General features: G+C 45.2%; 1 protein-coding gene across 19 annotated transcripts in view; it reads right to left on the bottom strand.

Moving 5' to 3' along the window:
* Positions 1–21,589, bottom strand: part of SORBS2 (sorbin and SH3 domain containing 2) — a 923,152-nt gene that overhangs the window by 128,923 nt on the left and 772,640 nt on the right. For 12 of the 19 annotated variants that reach the window (XM_069631527.1, XM_069631524.1, XM_069631522.1 and 9 more), the window contains 4 exons: positions 20,284–20,372; positions 18,941–18,987; positions 17,933–18,047; positions 17,723–17,851 (listed from right to left, as the gene is read on the bottom strand). In XM_069631527.1, the coding sequence (XP_069487628.1) occupies positions 17,723–17,851; positions 17,933–18,047; positions 18,941–18,987; positions 20,284–20,372 (380 nt within the window). Of the gene's footprint in view, positions 1–17,722; positions 17,852–17,932; positions 18,048–18,940; positions 18,988–20,283; positions 20,376–21,589 lie in introns of all 19 variants that reach the window. The other 7 variants (XM_069631526.1, XM_069631523.1, XM_069631521.1 and 4 more) reach the window with 3 other exon arrangements.

Below are 21,589 nucleotides of genomic sequence, written 5' to 3' on the forward strand. Positions count from 1 at the left end.
AAACAGAGCTCTTTGCATTACCATCATGTGAGATGACAGACAGGGACCGATATGCCTTTTGGCGTTACCAGCGACAGGGAGCAACCTGTCTTCATTTCCGGTGTAGCAAGATGCTGATACAAAAGCGTTGCGATTGAAAGTGCATTGAATCCATATCTTCTCACGAAAGGAAGTTTTGCTGGTGTAACATAAGGATACACACCAATTGGTCTTTGATCGCAATCAGCAGATCATGAGAACGTTACAAACAACATTCGATGCATGCAATGCTCGCTAGCTATAACTTTTATTGCAAAAACATATAGTTCATTTTGCGGACTTAATGTGGTTTTGGGACCATTCTTTGATAAATAAAAGCACTTGCTACATTGCAGACTAATGATGTTTTCTTTAAAAATATAGTTTTCCTATCTGATTTGAGACGCATTGTGAGAGGATGTGTGTGTTTATCTTCCTGCTTCTGCGTTAACTGTCATTATGGCATCGGTGATGACTGGGCGTTTGTCTATGCTACCCATTAACGTCATGAAAATAGGTGGAACATATAATTTGGAATAGTATGTCAGCTTCAGGGGTGGGCAATCTGTATTCTTGCCGCGAGCACCCTTGAAGTTAAGGCAATGCCTCAACTAATAAGATTAGCACAAGGTGGCCACGCCCAACCCATTGTTTTCACATGTGTAAAAGTGAGGAAAACTAAGGTAAAATGCATAGGAAATGTTTTTAAGTTCAATTAGAGTATGCGTAAAAATACATGGCCGAACGATTCAGACAATAACATTTTTGAGCGCACTTACCCCTTTAACTGTTCACCTGGGACTGACAGAGTATGAGGGAACAATGCCTACACGTGTTAAGCAAAGCACTAGTTTTGTCATGAGGAAGCAAGAATTGCTGCACTCTTCAGCTGCCCACACCTTCAACCCCTGTTAACCTTGCTGTGACTTAGGAAAATTAGAAGAATGAGGGTAAATGAGGGGAGGAGAAAGTGGTGACAGTCTATGCTGCTTCTCCTCCAAAGACTGGACTCCAATCACCAAATCAAGCATGCAAGAATTTTTTTAAATAAAACAAACTATATTATTTTACAGAAAAGTCCTTTTAGCTGAGAAACATTTATTTTGCTTCCAATATAGAAAAAACATGGTTGTTGAGAATTCGCGGATCTAGTAATTGTATCGTGAAGAGTGGGTTCAATGCCCACTGTGTTTTTTAAAGCCCTGGATGCGCAGTGTTGAAAATAAATGCTAATTGCTTCTTGAGAAAGTATTTTGCTGCTCCCGCTCAGACAGGAGCACCAAGGCCTATCCAGAGCTGTAGGCATATTTTCAAGGTGCTCCTTCTAATGCAGGACTGTGAATTTGAGGATTACCTTGGCATAGGATGGCAGCGCCTCTCATACTATGCCCTCCAATTGGTAACCAGGCACATAAAGGAGCATTCAGGTATGCAGCTAATGCACGATGACAGGACTTGCCCGTGTCAGCGTAATGCCCAGGCAGATGTTACTATTCCAGGCATATCTTGACATCATTGTGGAACCTGAGGTGGTATTTCACATACAACAACCCGGAAATGGGCAGGTCTGGATATTAGGAAGCTTTCTTGCTGTGTATTGGTGCAACTTGCCGCTGCATTCCCTTTGACTTGTAGAACCTGCGCTCAAAGCCCTAACATGCATTAAAACAAGCCGTACAGCACACCCCAGAATGATCCGACGCAATGTATTTATTTGGCGTTTTTTAACAAGTTTCCAGTGGTGACACTTAAATTGTTGGAGGGTACACATTCTCGTCTCTGAAAATGAGGAACATTGTGCTTTTTGAAGTGTAAAACACAGAGGTTTGCCTCCTTGAAATCACAATATAGGGTTGTTTTTTGTGTGCAGATTTCTTTGAAGTTTCATCTTTTATCACTGGGCTGGGGCAGACACAAGTGTGAAATCGAGAGTGCTAATGGCCCCTTCATGGCAAGTCACAGCGCACTGGGGAAGGGCCATCGGCATTCCAAAGCCCCTCATTCTGTGTATACTGCACAGTAAATGCCTGCATCCCATAAGCCTCCATTGTTTTTTAGCTACTCTTTGATGTGTCTTAATTGACATGAAAACAGTGAGGTAATAATGCATACACACTTGCACATTTTATTCAGAAGATGCTTGTGTGAAACAATTCTCTGAGTGAAGACACGTAGGGCAATACACAGAGATGTCTGGTGGTCTTGCAGTTTAGAAAATGTCAGCCATCAGGGTGTGGCAACTGTTTATGGACTCCTTGATTTCGTGAATAAGGGGTGTTTAAAATGAATGTTGAAAACAAGGAAAGGGAGTGTTTTAGAGAGAAAGAGGTGAACAAAACATTTACAAGTGAAAGTGGTACTGCAAGAAGAGGAGTTTGTAAGAAGCACCCGTGATGTTCGTTCTACGGGAAGATAGCTCAGGGGCAACATGCTCTCCTTGGAAGCAAGACAACACGGAGCTATGCAGGTTTGATCCCCGGATCCACGCTTAGAAGCCTCTGGGTATTAAGTGCGTTATAAATAACCTATCATATCATATGAGATGCCTATTATATTTTTCCAGACTAAAAGATTTGCAAGCAAGCACATCTGCTGTGAGTTATGGGTGTCTCAAAAATCCTGTTTTGCATAGTGGAAAACCTTACTTTAAAAAAAGCGTTCTTCAGCAGTGTGGGTGTGGTAACAACGGATTATAATTATAAAAATAGAATTATAATGTAACGCCTGCCTATGGCCCAGGGATCCGGCAGCATGTCTTTGATAACACAGTGTTGCCAAGTGGCTGTGTCGTCACAGTCAGTTCCCCAGTCCTGTTTCTTGTGACTGCAGCACTCTGCATGCTGCCAGGTGCTGCCTCACACCGTACACGCGCTGGATGAGAAAGGTGGGAATGCAGGGTCTAGAATCCACACTGCTGGTGCCCAAACCAGCAGGACTAGCTGGAGAGGACTAGCTGGAGGTGGACCTCCCACCACAGGGCCAGCTGTCAGCTATGACAAGAACATTGTTTACTTCCACGGATTTTTGCTGTTTCAAAACACTGTTAAAAAGAAGAAAAAAACAGGCGTTTCTTGCTCCCAGCTCAATGACGCTCCGTTTTGTGCACCCCGAAAGATGAAGGATTGAGTAGACGGACTATATCAAGGGCTCGTTTATTACACACAGGTGAAAGAAACAACGGCGAAAATATCCCACTGTGTATTTTGTCTCAATCGCAGGCCTATAATGCGTCACTTGTGAAAATAATGAATTAAATAACGGACTTGCCAACCCAGTACATGATTGTTACCCCGACTGTTAATCAAGACGTTGTATTGCACGAAGGGGAAACGGTAGATTTTCTATCCAGCATTGCCATCTAGTGGCAGGAAAGTGTGATAGTTCATGACCATTGTAAGGCAATACAAAAAGGCCTTCTTGACTTGTGGAGGAAGGAACTCAACTCCGCGCATGTTTATCTCATATTGTTGTAGTACTTAGGGAAAACATTTTTTAAAAATAAGGACAAATAGCGACAAGCCAATTTAATGGATAGTGGAAAAGCGACTGAAATCTGAAACATACTGCAATGTCGATATGATATAAATCATTGACAGGACAAGGGAGGGAAGACAGGGGAAGCCAAACCATCTTACTAGGCCTTGTTTCATTCATGTCATGCAAAGAAGTGCAAGGGGAAAGGGAGGGGGAAGTGCAAGGTGTGGGGAAACAGGGCAGCAATGCTCGTGGTAAGTGTAGCCAGGGCAGCGCAGATCTGGGTAGTGCATGGAGGACAAGGGACTGTAGGGTTACAAAGCGCCTAAGTGCGTGGTAGGCCCAGAGGCAGTGCAAGGGTGACTGATCAAAAAAGAGCCTGGTACCCAGTTAGACTCGGAGGGTAGCCAAGCAACCAGTCAGTAAAGCAGACAGGTAGGTCAGCAGGGGAGGGAGAGAGAAAGCAGAGGAACTTCAGGTGGTCTGGCTAAAGTTTGAGAAGGGCGGAGAGGCTATTACAGAGGGAGGCAATTCAGAAGAGAGAGATCTACCCCCACTCTGTGCCTGAAGAAGCGTCTAACCCTTAGAGAGTTGGAGGTAGCTGAGGGAAGGGTTCGAGTGGGATGGTATTTTGGAAGAGAGCGTTGGGTGTATTGCGGGCGCCGGCCCCAGTAAGCCTTGTGGACAATGAAAATGGTCTTGAACTTGATCCTTGCAGGCTCTGGGAGCCAGTGTAGAAATTGCACGACTGGAGAGTTATGGTCCCTGGGCTTGAGGCCAAGGATAAGTCTTGCAGTCCTGTTCTGGGTTAGTTGCAGAGGGCGGAGAGTATAGGCAGGCAGATTAAGAAAGAGGTTGTTGCAATAGTCTAGCCTAGAGAGCACCAGGGCTCTGGAGACAGTGAAATTCTGCGGGAAGGTGAGAAAGGGAAGAATACCTCTGAGGAGGTGCAGCTGGTAGTGGGCCTTCTTGGTAAGGTCTGTGATGTGAGGAGAGAAGGAGAGAGCAGAGTAGAAGATGACACCAAGGTGTTTAGCATCATAGGAAGGCGAAGGAAGAGGGCCCAAGGAGGGGCGCCAGAGTGAGAGAGGGAAAATGGGAGTAGAGGTCTCAATGAGAAGGATCTCACTCTTACTGGCACTAAGGCAGAGATCACTGGAGGCTCATCAATCCTGAATCGCGGATAGACAGTCAGGAATGAGCGAGGGAGGAGAGGAGGCTGAGGGGAACCTGAAGGAAAGCTGAGTCATTCGTATAACACTGAAAGTTAGAGGAGAAGCTAGAGCTCAGGTGTGCTAAAGGGGCCAAGTAGAAGTTGAAAAACCAGGGAAAGAGGATAGAACCGTGTGGAATTCCATAGGTAGAGAGAGAGGTGGCAGAAAGAAAGGGACCAAGTTGGGCATGGGAGGGACGGTCCAAGAGGAAGGAGGTTAGCCATTCCAGGGCCTGATCCGTGATGCCCAGGTTCTCACAGAGTCGACTGATCAGGATGGCGTGTATGACCATGTCGAAATCAGAGGAAAGATCAAGGAGAATGAGGACAGAAGGAATGCTGGAATCAAGGTTAGAGAGCAGGGTGTTCAGGAGAGCAGTTTTCATGCTTCTGGCAGTTCTTAAGCCAGACTGGTGGTCATGGAGACAACCAACAAATTCATTGTGGAGAGTAAGCTGGGAGATTGCCAGCTTTTCCAAGAGTCTGCCCAGGAAAGGGGTGATGGAGTTTGGACGATAGTTTGACTTGCAGGTAGGATCGGCAGATGGCTTCTTGAGGAGGGAGTGCACAAGGGAGTGCTTAAGGGGAGAGGGGAAAGTTCCAGTAGTGAAAGAGTGATTACAGAAATCGGGCAAGGCTGGAGCGAGGGTTTCAATATGGTCCTTGATGGTTGTGGAGGAGCAGGGGAGCACCTGTTGGACGACACTTTCATAGATAAGACTTGTCTAGAAACCTTGTCAGGTGTTATCAGAGAGAGAGAGGAGAAAGGAGGAGGAGAGTGAGAGATGGCCAAAGGGGGGCCGAGAGTGGAAGAGGGAGGGGAGATAGCGGACAGGATGTCCTGAGTTTTAGCAGAGAAGTCAGATGCCAGAGCCATACAGAGGTCCTGGGAGAGAACAGGAGAAATAGAGGCTGCAACAGGTTAGTACCACCGATGGAAGAGTACCACCCAGTGCCTTAAGTGGCACTGGAAAATGAGCCAGGGCTCATAAAGGGGGTGGGGCCTAATGGCTGGCGCTCGCCTGCCAGCTCATTCGGTCACGGCCCCTTGATGAGCCATTGCTGAATGGGCTACAGGCACCTCCACCAGGCAGCCTTTTGTAGAGATCAGAATCCTCTCCCACCCCACGGCAGAGGGTGCTGAACTCTGCATTTATTTGCTAAAGGCTTGCCTGGTAGGGGACAGCGCCTCACTTTTTCAGACTTAATGGTGGTGCTGCCCCTCGCCAGGCTGGGGAGGGACAGCAACACCATTAAGGCTGAAAAGGTGAAGCTGCTGGAAACTGAGGTATTTTTTCTAAAGCCTGGAACTCCTGCGAAAGAGTGGGAGCTTCAGGCTTTAGAAGAAAAGGCTTCTGCTTCCAGCGGCCTCACCTTTTTCCATAATGGCGGTGCTGGGCCATGGGCATCTCTTGCTTCACGGGAAGCCTCAAAGGTGCGGCACCCACATCATGGATTAAAGGCATTTTTTTCTGAATCCTGAACTTCTGGAGCATGAGCGAGAGCCTCAGGCTATAGAAAAAAAAACTTGTCCTGTAGTGGCTGGGACTGCCATGGGACATTATTGAGCCCTGGCGGGGTCCCACCTCAGAATAGCGCCGGTCCACTTAAAGCCCTTGTACCACCATAATAGGCGCTCCGGTCATGCTAGTGTAATGACCCATTCATACAATGAACTATGCAAAAAGCACTTGGCCGAGACTTGTTAACTGCCCAACAAATCGCACCTTTGCCTGGGATGGCCCACAGATGGATAAAATGACATTTGTGTAGAGGTTGGCTGCTGGGGGCAGAATTATTTAGTCTGTGTACACATTTTTTCATAGCATGAACCAGCCCTTAACTACAGGCTCGTAGTGGCCTACAGAGCAATAAAGAAATGCCCAAAGGGCAGTGGTAGCTGGTGAATTTGTTTACTGTTTGGGTGTACATATTCGGCAAAAATATGCCAGAGCATCCGAGTGTAGCGAGGGAGCTCAGACCAACCAAGGGAAGTTTCGGGGTTTCTCCCCCCATGAAATGATTTTTAATAATGGGTTAAAAGTTATAGTAGACACTTTTTGTGAAAAATCGGGTAAAAAGTCAGACAGTTTGCAATCAGTTGTGTAGGGTAACTCATGAACTAATACAGTAGATGCAAGTCATCAACAGTGCACTGGAGCATTTCCTAATGTATTTTCATGATGCGTTTCGCCATAATATATGCCAGTAAAAACATTTTCACTCTGGCTGTGCCCTCATCCATGGTGGTTGCATCTACATATGCCATTATTGCCATATGCGACCATACTCATGTTTGCTTTGCGCATAATTCCTATAATTATACTATAAGAAAACATGTCCAAGACATATATGCCAGTACCTGCACATAATAACATGCGCCTGTTGGCTTTGCCAGTGAAAGCCATGCCGCAATAACAAAACATGTACAAGCTGGCTGCTCCAATGTAGGCCATTCTAGACACGTAATGACTGTTATGATGCTTGCTTTATCACAGAGAGATGCCCAGTCCTAAATGTCATGCCACAATAGGAAATGGCTAGACTGGCTGCACCAAAATAACAGCCTAGCAGTGTAATTAAACGTATCAAGCTAGCTTGATCATAAATGGCCAGTAAAATATACCTCCTCTTTGCCCCCCTTCCCTGAGCAAATCAGCATCCCGGGCTGGCAAAAACCCAATGCAAGCACACGCACAGTCTCTTGCTCATTGAAACACACATTCAAGCAGCATTCACTCTTGATTCACAAACTGCATTTACACAGTATTCACTTATTCATTCACACATGCACCTATACACTTGCTTCATCACATACTCATTCAAGCACAAATTCACACAGTATTCACTCGCTCATTCACATAGCATTCAAACAGCATTCACCCATACACCCTTAGACTATACACTCGCTCATTCACACGTACCCACAACCCATACATCATAGACTTGCTAAATCACACATGTATATATGCAGACACAACAGCATATATACACATCATACATTAAAAAACTGAACACCTCCCTTCGGCACCCGTCTGTATGCTTCTCCTGCCTAGACGATGCCTCTCTTGATGAGGGCCTCTCGAGCCTCTCGAGCACAGGAACAGAAACCAGTAAACCCAGCGCACTTCCTGTTTCTTGCACATGCGTGCAAGAGCTGGAGTGCCAAATTGTCAGCTCCCCAATCAATTTGAATATGCAGCGAGGTGCAGTAGCGCCCCTCATACATTCAGACATGCAATTCCCCAGCTTGCCTCCCCAATGGGCTATGTAAAGCTGGGGATACAAAACACCTTCAACCTTGCACGGTACATGGGAAACAGAAAATATCAAAGGGAGACCAGGATTCCCTTTGACAGTTTAAGCCGCGGTTCCTCCATAATGGTCAAGGGTATGGTTGGGTCGGCACCCCCTCGCACATTATGGACGAGCCACCCCTGCAATCTGGCTGGTTGTGTGCGCACATTTCATGACTTGGTGGACTGTGCAGATGGCAGAATTCACCAAAGGTGCTGAACCAATGTTCTTTCAAATGCACCGTTTACCCGAACATTGTCACAATAATGCATTGCAAGATGCAACTCAAGCCCATTTTCTTGAAAATGAATGAATGAACATTTGCCCCTATGAGCAGCTTTTTTTGTGCTTGGGCCTATTTTTGTGTCAGCGTCTGGCCCCGTGCACATGGATACAGGTAGCACTCAAAAGAGAAAGATTAAAACTTTTTTTGCAGAACCAGTGCTTTACAACTAATTGACATATTGCGGACATGTACTTGTTGTAATGTGGCTGTAAGTGTGGGAGTGTATGCAGAGTGAGAGTCCTTGTAGAATGTTAGCTGGTGTGTGCAACCTGGGGAACCATGGGGTTCCAAGGAAGGCAGGTAGGGGACTTGGAGCGGAGACAGGAACCAGGATGGATGCTCGTGGCCTATTCTACCACCTCTAACCTATGTAACCTGTAGCTAAGAAGAAATAAAGTATCCAGATATTTTGCACTTATCTGGGTCTGTCTGGTTCCTGTTCCTGCATTACACTGACCAGTATTTTTCACTTGAGATATTTCATTCAACGCTGCCTGGCAACAGATTCACGCTAGAGGGCAGCAGTTGATATCTTTTATGTTTCTTGGATCTGCCGAGCTTGATGGGGACTCTCGTATGGCTTATTGGTGCATTTGAAGTTGCTTAGGTATGTGCATTCTAGGAGGCCAAATGTCGCAGATAGCAGGAGGTTGCCTCGACAACAACAACAAAACCTCGTAATTTAACATGATGATGTCCGGTGATTTCTGAATGTACCTGCCCAGTTTTTGACAAGAAGGATTCGCAAGGTTTACTTTTACCTGAACAGTAAAAAAAAAACACATCTTCACTAAAATCTCTACTTTGAATTAGAGATTCATCGAGTAAGAATTAGGCTGCGAAAACGAGTCTCTGTGGTCAAGAGCCAGGCCTCATCGCAACCCCTGCTGAGGGTCATTTATATAGAACCTTCGAATGCTTTCCCCCTCTGTCTTTGTGGTGGAAGGTGTGACCATGCAGCACTGTACACTATTTCTTGCCATAGTAATAAGATTTGGCTTAATTGTACACTGCGAGGGCTGGAAGTTCCAAAGAAAGTATTTGCTGTGGTTATGGCGATTGGCCATCTCGCGTGTACTCTGCGGCCATCGCATCTCATTGCCATCTGCATGCTTTGACACCTGAAAGTTATGGCATGCAGGCGTGGTCTGGCCTAGCAGGAACTCTGGAGATTTCCCGGCAGGCCTCTACACCATGGGCCTCTTTTGTGTGGTAATCTATTTTATTTTCAAATGTTCTCATAGGAAAAGGGTTGGTCTTGCTGAAAATGTGTAATATGGGGCCACTTTTAAACGTATTTCCAGGGCCTCTTTTGGTTCCCAGTCCACCTCTGATGGCATGTTACTGGTATTTATGCGTTACTGGCACTCTGGCAGATCTTGTGGACGGAAGTAGGTGGCAAGACAAACACACACTTTCTCTCTCTGATAATTACACAATTCAGGTCGATGAAAGCACCCAGATAGGCAGCCCCACAGGCCAGCAGACAGGAGATGCCGATGCCGGCCAGATGCTCTAAACCAAGAACACAGGTGGCATGGAACCGGTGGTGCAGGCCGACAGAGTGTTGCCACGGGAAAGGGTACACTACAGGATCTGCCAGGTGGGCATATGGTATGCCCTGGTTAAATAGGGTGCCTTGCAGGCTTCAAAACCCACTTATACCAGTGCTCACCATTTGCGTGTTTGGGTTCTTCCTCATAAAATCTCCAGGTTGACACATGCTGCAAGGGTTGGTGTTCTATAACCTGATTACAGAACCAGTGGGAACTCTTGTGAGCACTGCTTGCGTCACTGAGTCCTGGCATGCAGAGAGCAGCCATAGCCAAATGGAGATTCTACAAATGTGCCTGACAACAATATGTAGGTGTCTAGTTAGTATCTAAGGTTAAGCCATCAAATCTGGGCTGTAGAATGCTATGTCATTAGGATTTATACCATGCACAGCTGCCATTTGCATGGTCGCCAGGGGTGCACTGGCTTTTAGGGAACACTGGAGATTTCCCAGCAGGCCTCTGCATCCTGGGCCTCTTTTAGGTTGTTACCTATTTTATTTCCAAATGTTCGCATAGGAAAAGGTCGGGACTTGCTGATAACGTCTAATATGAGGCCACTTTAAAACTTATTTCCAGGGCCTCTTTTTTTTATCTCACTCCACCTCTAATGGTCGTCAGGTGCTCTGGCAGATGTGAAAGTGGGAGGGTTTGGTTAGTTGGGAGGAAAGGGCAAATCAAGATTGATGTGATTTGTGTTGATGGTGCAGATAGGAAGCACCCTGAGATTTGCCTGTATTGCTGCGTTAATGTGTGATGTGTTAGAAGCATCGAAGGGCTTGTGTACAGAGAGGAAACCTTGTGTTTTCAGTGTGAATGTATGTTGACCATGGGCTAGGTCTGTCAGTTGGTGTTGGGGTGTGGAGTTGTGTTGTTTGGTGTCCGGCTCAAGGTCTTTATGTATGGGTGTATATTTGCATGTATGGGTGGCTAGTTTGAGTTTGTGTGTGGTAAAGTGTTAGGAGCTTCAAGGGGTTTTTGTACAGAAAGGAAACCTTGTGTAAATATGTGTTGATCACAGGCTAGGTCTGTCAGTTGGTGTTGCGGTGTAGAGTTTTGTTGTTCGGTGTCTAGGGGAAGGTGTGTAAAGGCGTGCATGGGTGGCTAGTTTGAGTTTGTCTGTAGTAAAATCGAGTGTTTCAGTGTTAGTAAACAGGCAGTGTGTGGTCCTGGTATTTGCATCGGGGTCAAAGGTGGTGGGCTTCTTTGAATTTGTAGAGGGGATATGTGCTGTGTTGCATTTTATTGTAATAAAGAAAAAGGGGGCGTTTTAGCGTATTTTATTCTAGTCATTGGTCGCGTTTGTTCTATGCTTGCCATGAGTGGATTTGGAAATGGGCGATCAGGAGCCAGTGTGGCCTTCTCTCAGGGTGTGTCTATGTGTATGAGGTGCTCGATTGAGAGGTGTTGTTCCTGCTTTTTGCTGAGTCGCTGTCTAATTTCAGTTGATTATGTGTTGAAAAGCCAGGTTTTTAGCTTTTTTTGTGAATTTCAGTGATCCTGTCATGTGGGAATTTCCATTGGCTGCGTGTTGTAAAGTTTAGCCACCACAGTACATAAAGCAGAGCCTCTGTGTCTTTCTCTGCAGAATCTCCTGGTTACTAGTAGCAGATCATACCTGATCATACCAGCTCTCTAGGTAGTTGGTAATGCAACATTACTCTTTGATTGTGCCTTGTGACCTGGGGGGGGGGGGCTCTGTGGGTGGTGCAGATATCCATAAGGAGGATAGTTCTTGTGATTGCTAGCCAGTGTTATGTTCCCTCCTGTTGAGTTTGAGCATTAGTCTAGCCGCAGTGCTTTGGATCAGATGCTGATTCTTGAGGGATAGTCCTGCACACCTGGACAAATGCTGTTAGCATAATGAATTCTTGAGAGAACCAGCATTATGACAGCCAATGTTCCGTGCGGGAAAGTGAGATAAGGCAGCGTCTGTTTCATGGAGCAGAGATGGTAAAAGCACTATTTGACTGTTACGTTGACTTGTGAATCCAGCGTGAGGATGTTGACCATTAATACACGCTTGATCGCTTTGGGTGCCCATTCCCAAGGGCCATGATAGAGGTGATTCAGGGGCGGCGGGGGGCCCGAATATCATTACTTCTGTTTGGTCTGGGTGGGGTTTTAGGTTGCAAGTGGTCATCCATTCGCTAACTTGTGTGAGGGCAGTTGCTGAGGGCGGTGCTGCAGCTTTCCTCACCAGTGTTTTTGAATAAGACTTTAGTGTCATCAGTTGTAACAAGTGAGCCCCTATGTTTTTATGATCATCATCAATAGATGCTTGAGAGATGCAGTAACAGGTTCGATCCTTCAGGGACTCCACACGGTATGGTCCGTGGCATCTATCTGTAAGGGGAAAGCCGGGAGATATATGTCCTGTCCGTTAAGAAGGGTGTCATTCATTGTGAAGGGGGGGTTCTAGAGTCTGCTTTCTTTGAGCTATCTGATTATTGTATTGTGGTTGACTGTTGAAAGTCACTTAGATGTCAAGGAGTTTGAGTGCTGCGGTTGTGTTTGCATCCAGGTATATTTTCAGGGCATCCTAGATGGACACTAGTCCCGAATCTGATGCCTCCCATATGTCAAAACAGACTTGTGAGTGATCTGATAGTTTATACATGCTACACATATTGGCTCCTTACATAGCTCCATATAATTCTGGCTGAATACAGTATTCTTGAGGTCAGTGATTGGAGGACTCTTCTAGGTCTTCAGCTGTGTTTATTTTTAGAAGCGCTTTGACATAGATAGTCATAAATACTTTTGATATCATTCTTGTTTCAAGTGAGCAGTTCACCAGATTGTAAATAGAGTGCTGGTGTTTCTAGGTTGATGACCTCTTTGTAAATATCTGAAGGATCCGGTGTCAATCTGAGAGTTGGCTTTGTTGCTTAGTTTCATTAAATATTTGAAGTGTAGTTCAGATAGAGATTCATACCTGTTCATCAGAGGGGTTGTGAGGAAATTGTCGTTGCCAGGGATTTTATTGTTAATTGCTTTAGTTTATGCTGCATTGATTGACTGTTGTGGTGGCTGGTGCATTTATTATTTTGAGGGGCATAAATGTTAATTGCGAATATGTGGGAGCCTGAAACAAGCAGGGGGGATTCGGAGGGACTCTCCCTCCGAGAATATTTTTAAAATAATGGGTTGAAATGGTGCATTTTGCAGTACACTTTCTTTGAAGAATTTGGTAAAAAGCTACACCATTTGCAACTAGTTTTGTATGGTAGCACATGAAACAAAATCCAATAGATGCAAGTCACCAAAAGTAAACCGGAGCCTTTTCCAATGCATTTCCATGATACCTTTACCCACAACATATGCCAGTATAGAAACATTATTATGCTGGCTTTGGCCATAGATGTCCATGCAGGATGCACCACCATATGGTAGTATTATCATATATGTACTTGCTCCTGTTGACTTTGCCAGTACAAAATCTCATGCCACAATAATAAAGCATGTCCAGACTGGCTGCACTAATGAAGGCCAGGCTAGCTACATAATAACATGTATCATGTTTGCTTTATGATTGATGTCCACTAAAAAATGTCATGCCACAATAAGAATACACAACTAGACTTTATTACCAATCTAGGACAAGCTAGTCACGTAATAACACAAATCATGGTTGCTTTACCATTGATGCCTAGTAAAGAAAATGCCTTACCATAGTAAGAACGTATATCCAGACTGGCTGAACCAATTAAGGCCAATTTAGCAATGTTATAACACACATCTTGTTGGCTTTACTCTTTATGGCTATTATAAAATGCCATACTAGAGTAAGAAAATATGTGCTAACACCCACCAATCCCCAACCAGGCACACACACGCATTGACACAGAAGTTGTTCACACATTCACTCTCTCATTGACACAAAAACCCATACCGCAATTATACACATCCACACGTGCACCCATACAGCATTCGTACACTCTTTGATTCACATGCATACTTTAACAACAGACACTCTCTCATTCACACATGCACCCAACCCACACTCTCTGATTCATGCACACACACTTACACAAACCCAGGCATGCACCCATACATACATACTTTTCCTTACCTGCAGCCCGGATCTGGAATCTGCCTGACATGATAGCCCTCGGCCTCTTGTACAGCGCGCAACAGGAACCAGGAAGCAGAGCGAGCTTGCTGGTTCCTGAAGACAGGCATGGTGGAGACAGAGTGCCTCCTTCATGCTGCCCCAGGTGGCCTGAATGTGCAGGGAGGCACACGATTACCCCAGGCGCATTCATGCCTACAGTACTTACTTCAACCTGCATCTCCAGTGGGCCATGGAAGGCTGGGGTCTGCATTGTGCTGAGAAATTTGAGGTTTCTCATCTCATTCATGATTTGATTAAAGTTATTTAATTAAGCAATAAGTCCCTCGCAGGAGGGGCATTACCACTTTAGGTAAGCCCCAGGGCCCACTTAACGAAGGCCCTGGGGCTTTACCTGAAGTGGTTATGCCCCCCATGCAAGAGCGTATTGCTATTAGTACCCCGGCCTGTAAGAATGGGGTACTAAAAGCATTTTAAAAATGGCCACTGGGCAAGGGAAAACGAAGTCTGTTTTCCCTCTCCATGGCAGCCATTGAAAAAAGTTTTTTAAAAAATGGCTGCCATGGAAACTGGGGAATGGACTACATGTAGTCCCCTCTCTCTGTCCATGGTGCTCATTATAAAAGTTTTTTTTTAAAATGACTGCCATGGCAAGGAAGACGGGACTACGTGTTGTCCCTTCTTCCTTTCCATGACGGCCTGTCACCAATCAGGGGCAGACGTGCCGGGGACAGATATGTTGCCGGCACGTCCACTCCCAAAATTGACTTTAAAGAAGGTAAGTGGGGTTTGGGGGTGGGGACGGAATTCTGTGGATGGGAGAACTGGGAGGTGGAGGGGTTGGGGGACCACACTTACCTCGTTCCTTGGCGGGGGAAGATGGCGGCCTCCAGCCACGAGGCAGCTTGGAGCAGGGGGAACCGCTGGTAATGCCCCCGTTCCGAGAATTTTCATTGGCTGAGAGGCTGCCAGACACCCACGTCCGGCACTAATAGGTAATAGGGTGAGGGGCAATACTGACATGTTCAGTGTAGTAAAGTTTTGAGGCTTTTAGGATTTCTGCTTTGTAGTGGCAGATCTGTCTTTGGTAGGCTTCTGTGACTTGTTGGTTACAGTGCTTCCAGCATATTTATCTAGTATTCGGTTTCCATTTTTCAGGTTTCTTAGATGTGATGTGAACCATCTTGCTACCGTCTTCTTTCCAAGATGGTGATACATTTTAATGCTGTGAGGATATTTAGAATTTTATTTATTTTGTTCTTCTTTTTTTCTTATTGTTCTCATTCTTTCAGTTCTTTTTAAGAGGAGACAGAGTTGCGGCTGGGAGGATTGATGACTTGTTTTTCAGTATATCCTTGCATTATTTTCAGTCCATTATATGATTGAGATATATGGGTTTAGTGAATTATTCTAATGTTATTTCATAATCACTTTCAGATGTTTTTCCTGATGAAGGATTTGCATCCGAAATGCATTGGACTCGCATCTGGGCTGGTGTCTATCACTAAACAGAGATTTTTTAACAAGACTTTTAAAAGCACTTTTCTAGGTTTTGAAGATTGCATGGGGGCCATTAAGGTATATTTGCTCTATTACATCTTGAATTTATTTTTGGAATCAAATGTGTAGGGTTACTACTAGGAGTCACCCAGTTTACAGTAAAGTGTACCAGGTCCATGTTTACCGCCTCCTCTTTCACAAGCCCATTTAACTTGGATGAGTTTAAAAATATTGGAGATGGATTTGTAGTCATCCAATAATCATGATTTCATTACGAAGAGCATGTTGGTCCCTCGTTTGTGAAGATTTTCCAGAAACTCTATCTGTGTGTGGAGATCAGGATGCAGAGTATATTGTCTTCTGCCTTTGGGTTCCAACTTAGTGTCATTGGCTATTCTGGTATGGTTCTGTCTTCACGGTAGATATCAGTGTCTAGTGTGTCATGTGGTTGGTTGCTTGTGGCGTTGGGCACCTTGCCAAGGCTGTTGCTCATTTGATAAACAGGTCCAGAAGGTTACGAGTTGGGTCATTTAGTTTCCTGACTGTTTGGGGGTGGCTGGTAAATCTGTGGTGGTGAAAGATGGGTATAGGTGAAGGGTTTTTCTTAGGACTATGTGATCTTGAATAGCTGTGCAGTGATAGGCAGGTGCCGCTTCATAAATGGATACACTAGGGCTATTTTCATGAATTGATGGCATCTCAAGTTGATTGATTGATTGATTGAAATTTTATTTCTATCGCGCTCGTACACAAGTGTTTCAGAGCGCGACAAGGCAAGGGAGGGGAACGGGGGAGAACAAAACAGCGATCTTACTAGGCCCAGTGACATTGAGAACGTGCAAGTTCTCAATGGACTAGGGACTTCACTTTGTTGGAAGACTTTTTTGCAGAGAGGCGGCAACTTCAGAAATGAGATGGCTACACTAATAACAAGGGTCCCAAACTTTGCAATGCATGCATAGTGCCCTATTTGAACCCATCCCACGTTTCAAGTTTAAAATCTACAGTAAAAGATGGACATAACACTTCCAAAGGTATCATAGACAGACAACTAAGTAGGACATACAGGTTGTGTATTAAAAGTAAAGCAACGCACATTCATCAGTGTCCCCACTATCCTTCCTGCCTACAGTACTTGCCATTGAAATGTGTAAAATTGCCCAACACCCGAACCACTTTTTAGCATGAAACGAGAGCCTTTGTCTTGACGAGCAGCCGCCAACACACGTCTCTTTCTGCCATTGCTGATCGCCATACAGGCAAAGTAACTACACCGCCCCACTGTCTTGAGCTAGATTTACACTGTGTGCTGCCCATGTTTACTACAAACTGCCCTTCAGAGTAGGCACTCATTGCATTCCCCAAGATGGTGCTTAGCACAAACTAACATGCTATGCTGAGCTTTAAGCTTACATGCGTGCGTCATGAGCATGGAATGTGCAGTGTAGAGGTTTCAACACTTAACTTGAAAAAGAGAGTTTCCAAGTATATAATAATACTATGTTAAAGTCCAGGACAATTACTCAAACGCCATATGGAGGACCTATCTGATAAAAAACAAGTATAACACATTAATTAGTCGCTTAGATCAGGGGTCTGCAACCTTTGTTGTCCAGATGGTTTGGACTACAACTCCCGTTATGTCCAGCCAGCATAGTAAAAGTGAGGAATCATGGGAGTCGTAGTTCAAAAGATCTATAGAGCCCGCTGTATAGAGTGCTGTCTTGGATTTACTCTGGATACCACATGGACAATACACAGGAGGTATTAGCACCAGACGTATAGCCGGTACATAACCAATTATCTGATCCCCAAAAGAGACGTTAGAATAGTGGCCTCAAGGCTGTTTTTGTGCAGGGTGGTCAAGGGGAATGCTATCCTGTATGGCGTCCCCAAAATGAACTTGGCAAGTGGCAACCGTGTAAAATGCAGTGGTGAGATTCATGACAAACAGCTGCAACTTCTGTCCCATTTCCTCTTTAACACAACTCTGCACTGGCTTCCTTTTAAAGCTGACATCACTTTCAAATATACTTATGGGCCGTACATACAGCAGTGTGTGTTTCACTAATTTCCAGGTTATCTTGTGAATGGTTCCTCTCCCCTTTCTGCATATGTCTTTTCCAAAGGTAAGTTGTAGTTGTACGGCACGCAGCACACTCTCTTGCGCCCCATTGAGAATTGCGTTCTACACGGCTTTGTTGGTCTTCAGGTGCAGTGAAGCACTGGTGACAAGACCCACAGTACACATACTAGAGACTACAGCATAAATATCAAGAATGACATATTGCACGCGCAGTAGGTACCTTCCTCAAAGATAACTCCACGTTGGTGTCCGCTGTGAAGTTATATTTGGCCACAGCTTTTCCAATCTCCTGGCTTTGTGCCGGTGGAGGCGGCCTTGCTGGTAGCGTCTTTTCGGCTGGGTTCAACTTCTATGAGGAAAGGACATCTGTTATGGTACCTGTATGCAAGCCGCGCGAGAAACGCAATAGAGAAGTGGAAGAAGGACATACTTCAACGTAAGAGACTGGAAATATTCCAACCCTTCCATGGTGCTCTCCTTCATACCAGTTTCGATCAATTTGCCTGAGGATGTAGATGGTGTCTCCTTTCTTGAAGGACAGCTCCCTGCAAAATCAAGGTTAGTTGTTGGCTTAGAAATCAAAGACATGGTAGCTCCACGTTTAAGTATTGGTTCTGCCAACTCTTGGTAGGACAGTTCGGTCTGAAACACATATTTAGTGCCAAGAATCCCCTTCCAGCAGAATGACCTTCACGGTCCTGTGCGTTCCATACAAATGGCAAGACGGCTCCGTACCATACTATCTACAAGAAAAGGTCTCATGATCGCAACCCAACTGCATGCAAATCCTGGAAATGACATGCATGACATCAGGGGACAAACAATTCACGTCAATCGCTCTCGGACTACGTAAACAAACTCTCAGATGACGCAAGAGTGACCCCCAACCTGGTGTTTCAGGGAAAAGCTCAACCCATTTATTGCAAAAAGCCACCTGATAGGAACTAGTGCTAGAATTCACCAAATTGCAATTAAATGAGGCAATGAGCAATAATCAAACAAAAAAACATAAATGTAGTCAGCGACAACTTATTTAATTCGAAACTACAGGCATTAAAAGGTCACAAGTTTGAAGACGTTTCCAAATTACACGCACTAATAACTCCTGGTTCATTCACAGGAGGAGCCCCCCCATCTTACTTCAGCCCTTTTACCAGGCTTGCCACCAAGTGATTTGGATTATCACTGCAAGATGCTCTCTTTCCAGGTATTGTATCTTGCTAAGGTGAGCTGTGTCACAACTGCACTGACGCTAAAGCTACTTGGGACCTTCCAAAGTGGAGAGTCACTGGCGACCTCCAGCTAATGTCCGCTGAGCGTCTGGATCCTGAGGGCCATGGCTTCTGGGATGCCTGCTTATGAGGATGGTCTGTGGGGCGCTGGTGAGCTACGTTTACCAACAGAAGACTTTCAAGCGCTACACATTTCCATAACTTACTTTGCCGTCTGGGCCTTAAAATCATACACAGCTTTGGCCGTCTGCTTCTGAAAAGAAGAGGAAAGGGAATGAGCTTATTTAAACTACATTAGGAGCAAGTAAATACAATAACACACACATCTAGATTTTTCAGTACATGCGCTTGGTGGGAAACAGTCACCAGGGACCCAGAATTGGACACAGTGTAAAGTTCCAACAAACATGGCGGCTTTGAAAAGTTCCCGTTTGCTCTGTGCTCAATTAGGGTGTTAAGGAGGGGACTGTGCGATCTCCCACAGAGCCTTTGTATTAATGTTCATGAATTTGTTACTGTTCATAACAGGCAATAAAGAAAATGCTTGCCCGCCAGAGGGTGCCTTCCTGAGACTCGCAACAGTGAAAGGGTTCTCGCCTTCTCTTTGGGGCTGATTCACAGAGCATTTTCCAATACCATTACAAAGCTCTTCTGTAAATCAGGCCTTTTGTGTTTTCTGAAAAATGAAAGGCTTTTCAAATATGTTATTTTCCCTGAGAAGAAAATAACATTTGAGATGTTTGTTTCCACTGAATGCCTGTTCTTATCTTTCTGGCGTCAAGAACTAAAATAACAGAGTGTACCTGAGAGCGGAACATCCCAGTTTGTAAATCACATGTTAATATGCAGGAATGTATTAAGTAATACGATACGAGTGTGAATAACAACGCTAATACGGTGCAACCAGCGATACGCTTCTATGGGCCTCATTACACGGTAGGCGGAGAACCATGGCGCTATTAGCGCCATGGTTCATGCCGGTAAAATACCGGCACCGCCTTGGTGGAAAGGGGAATTACCGCAACATTCCAAGGTTGGCGGGGCGGTAATTCCCCCTTCCACCATTGCCCTTCCCCATTCCCATTTTTGCCCCATAGGGCATAATGGGAATGGGGAAGGTGCTAATTACGGTAACGCAAATTGTGGTACCGTAATTAGCTCCCTGGGTCCCTTTGCGGGTTGGTTTTTAACGCCTGCAAAAAGCAGGTGTTAAATACCCCAACCCGCAAAGGGACCTCGTAGTAAGGCGGTAAGGATTTACCGGTACCGGTAAAGTACCGGTACCGATAAACCCTTACCGCCTACCGTGTAATGAGGCCCTATGTCCTTTTACATTATTTAACGTGATTATGTGAATTATATTTCGATTGGAACCCCCATCGGGTAAGGCAGGGCTCCTTTTGGGTGCTGACTACGATTATAAGTAACTAATTCCTACATTGTGCATTAGGTAATTGTTTGCAAGGGATGTCAAATCTCCAGCTTTTGCATTCCTTTCCCCCAGGGGTGTAAATGCTCTTAACATGTACATGCTGGCAGGTTCCTCTACCTCTCTCTCCACCGGTCCACGTCTCTCCCTGGGGGTGCCTCGACCCACATCGGTAAAGGCAGAAGAGTAGCTCCTCGGAGAATCCTGGTCTGCTGAAAAGAAAAGCGAGTTCCCAGAGTCAGTGTCAGCAAATTGACAAGAGAACTGACGCAAGGAGAAATTGTGGCGTTATCGAAGGGACGGTGTGCACCGATGACACCCTCATTCTGATGTTGGCCGGTACTGTATCGATCTGTGCAAAGACCAGCTCGGTGGGGAATTGAAGCAGAGCAACGCCTTGCGATGGCAATTCCTGGGCTTGCATAATAAATGCATGAAGATTCTGAGTGGGTCAGACTCAGACGAAAAATGTGTAATTAGGCCTGATTTTTTACATTACATACAAACATGCACAACTCGCTACAGGACCCACTTATGAGGCCACAAAACCAATTCAGAGGAGTATATGGAGGTGCCGTACGCAGTCTACCCCACCATAGTTCTAATTCTAGATGGTATACGCCATTGGTGTGTGCAGTACAAATGTGGTAGATTATGCAAGGCACACATATTTACAGCAAGCATGTAATAGGTGCCCATTGTGTTGCTGTGCCCAGCGGACACGGATCAGTATAGTCTAGAATTAGGTCAACCCATGGTTGAGCCAGCGGGCGGGCTATTTTCCAGGTCAATATTTCCACGATCAGAATGACGGTGTAACCAGTGACTGAGGGAACAGTGGGGCAGAGAAAACCTTTTTTAAAGTACACCAATTCTAATGCAAATGTAGTATTCAGCTATTACATGATGCAGGAGGCAACAACTTAGACACCCTCAGATAGGAGCAGAATGGGGTTCAATGGAAAGAATTCATTAAAACAATAACTTGTTTTTATCCAGAATTCTTACTGCAGGTTTTTACCGGCCTGTGGCATTTAAAAAAATGCAAGATGTTTTATTACCAAAATAATTACACTGAATATATCGATCAGAATTGAGTCAAAGGCAGTCTTGGCTGCGCTGAGATTCAAACATGAAGACTAGTTGTGTATTTGCACGTACTACTTTTGGACATAAAGACTTCTTGGGTGTGCCACACTGCCTAGTAATGACCTGCCGGGCAGAGGTAATGGCCAGAACACTGCGAATACTTGCTGGCTGTTACTAGCTGTTAAGACACACCCACGAGGTTTTTATTGCAATTAGCTCCCTGGCAAAGCGTCTGTGGTGCTAATGGTCCTTTTTGGTGGGGGGGGAGGGGTTTGCGCAGTAATTGCAAACGCTGCCTGTCCCACCGATTAATACACACTATGAAAACAAAATGGCT

Source organism: Ambystoma mexicanum, chromosome 6q, assembly GCF_040938575.1.
Source record: "Ambystoma mexicanum isolate Mex_15411 chromosome 6q, UKY_AmexF1_1, whole genome shotgun sequence".
Classification (NCBI taxonomy): domain Eukaryota; kingdom Metazoa; phylum Chordata; class Amphibia; order Caudata; family Ambystomatidae; genus Ambystoma; species Ambystoma mexicanum.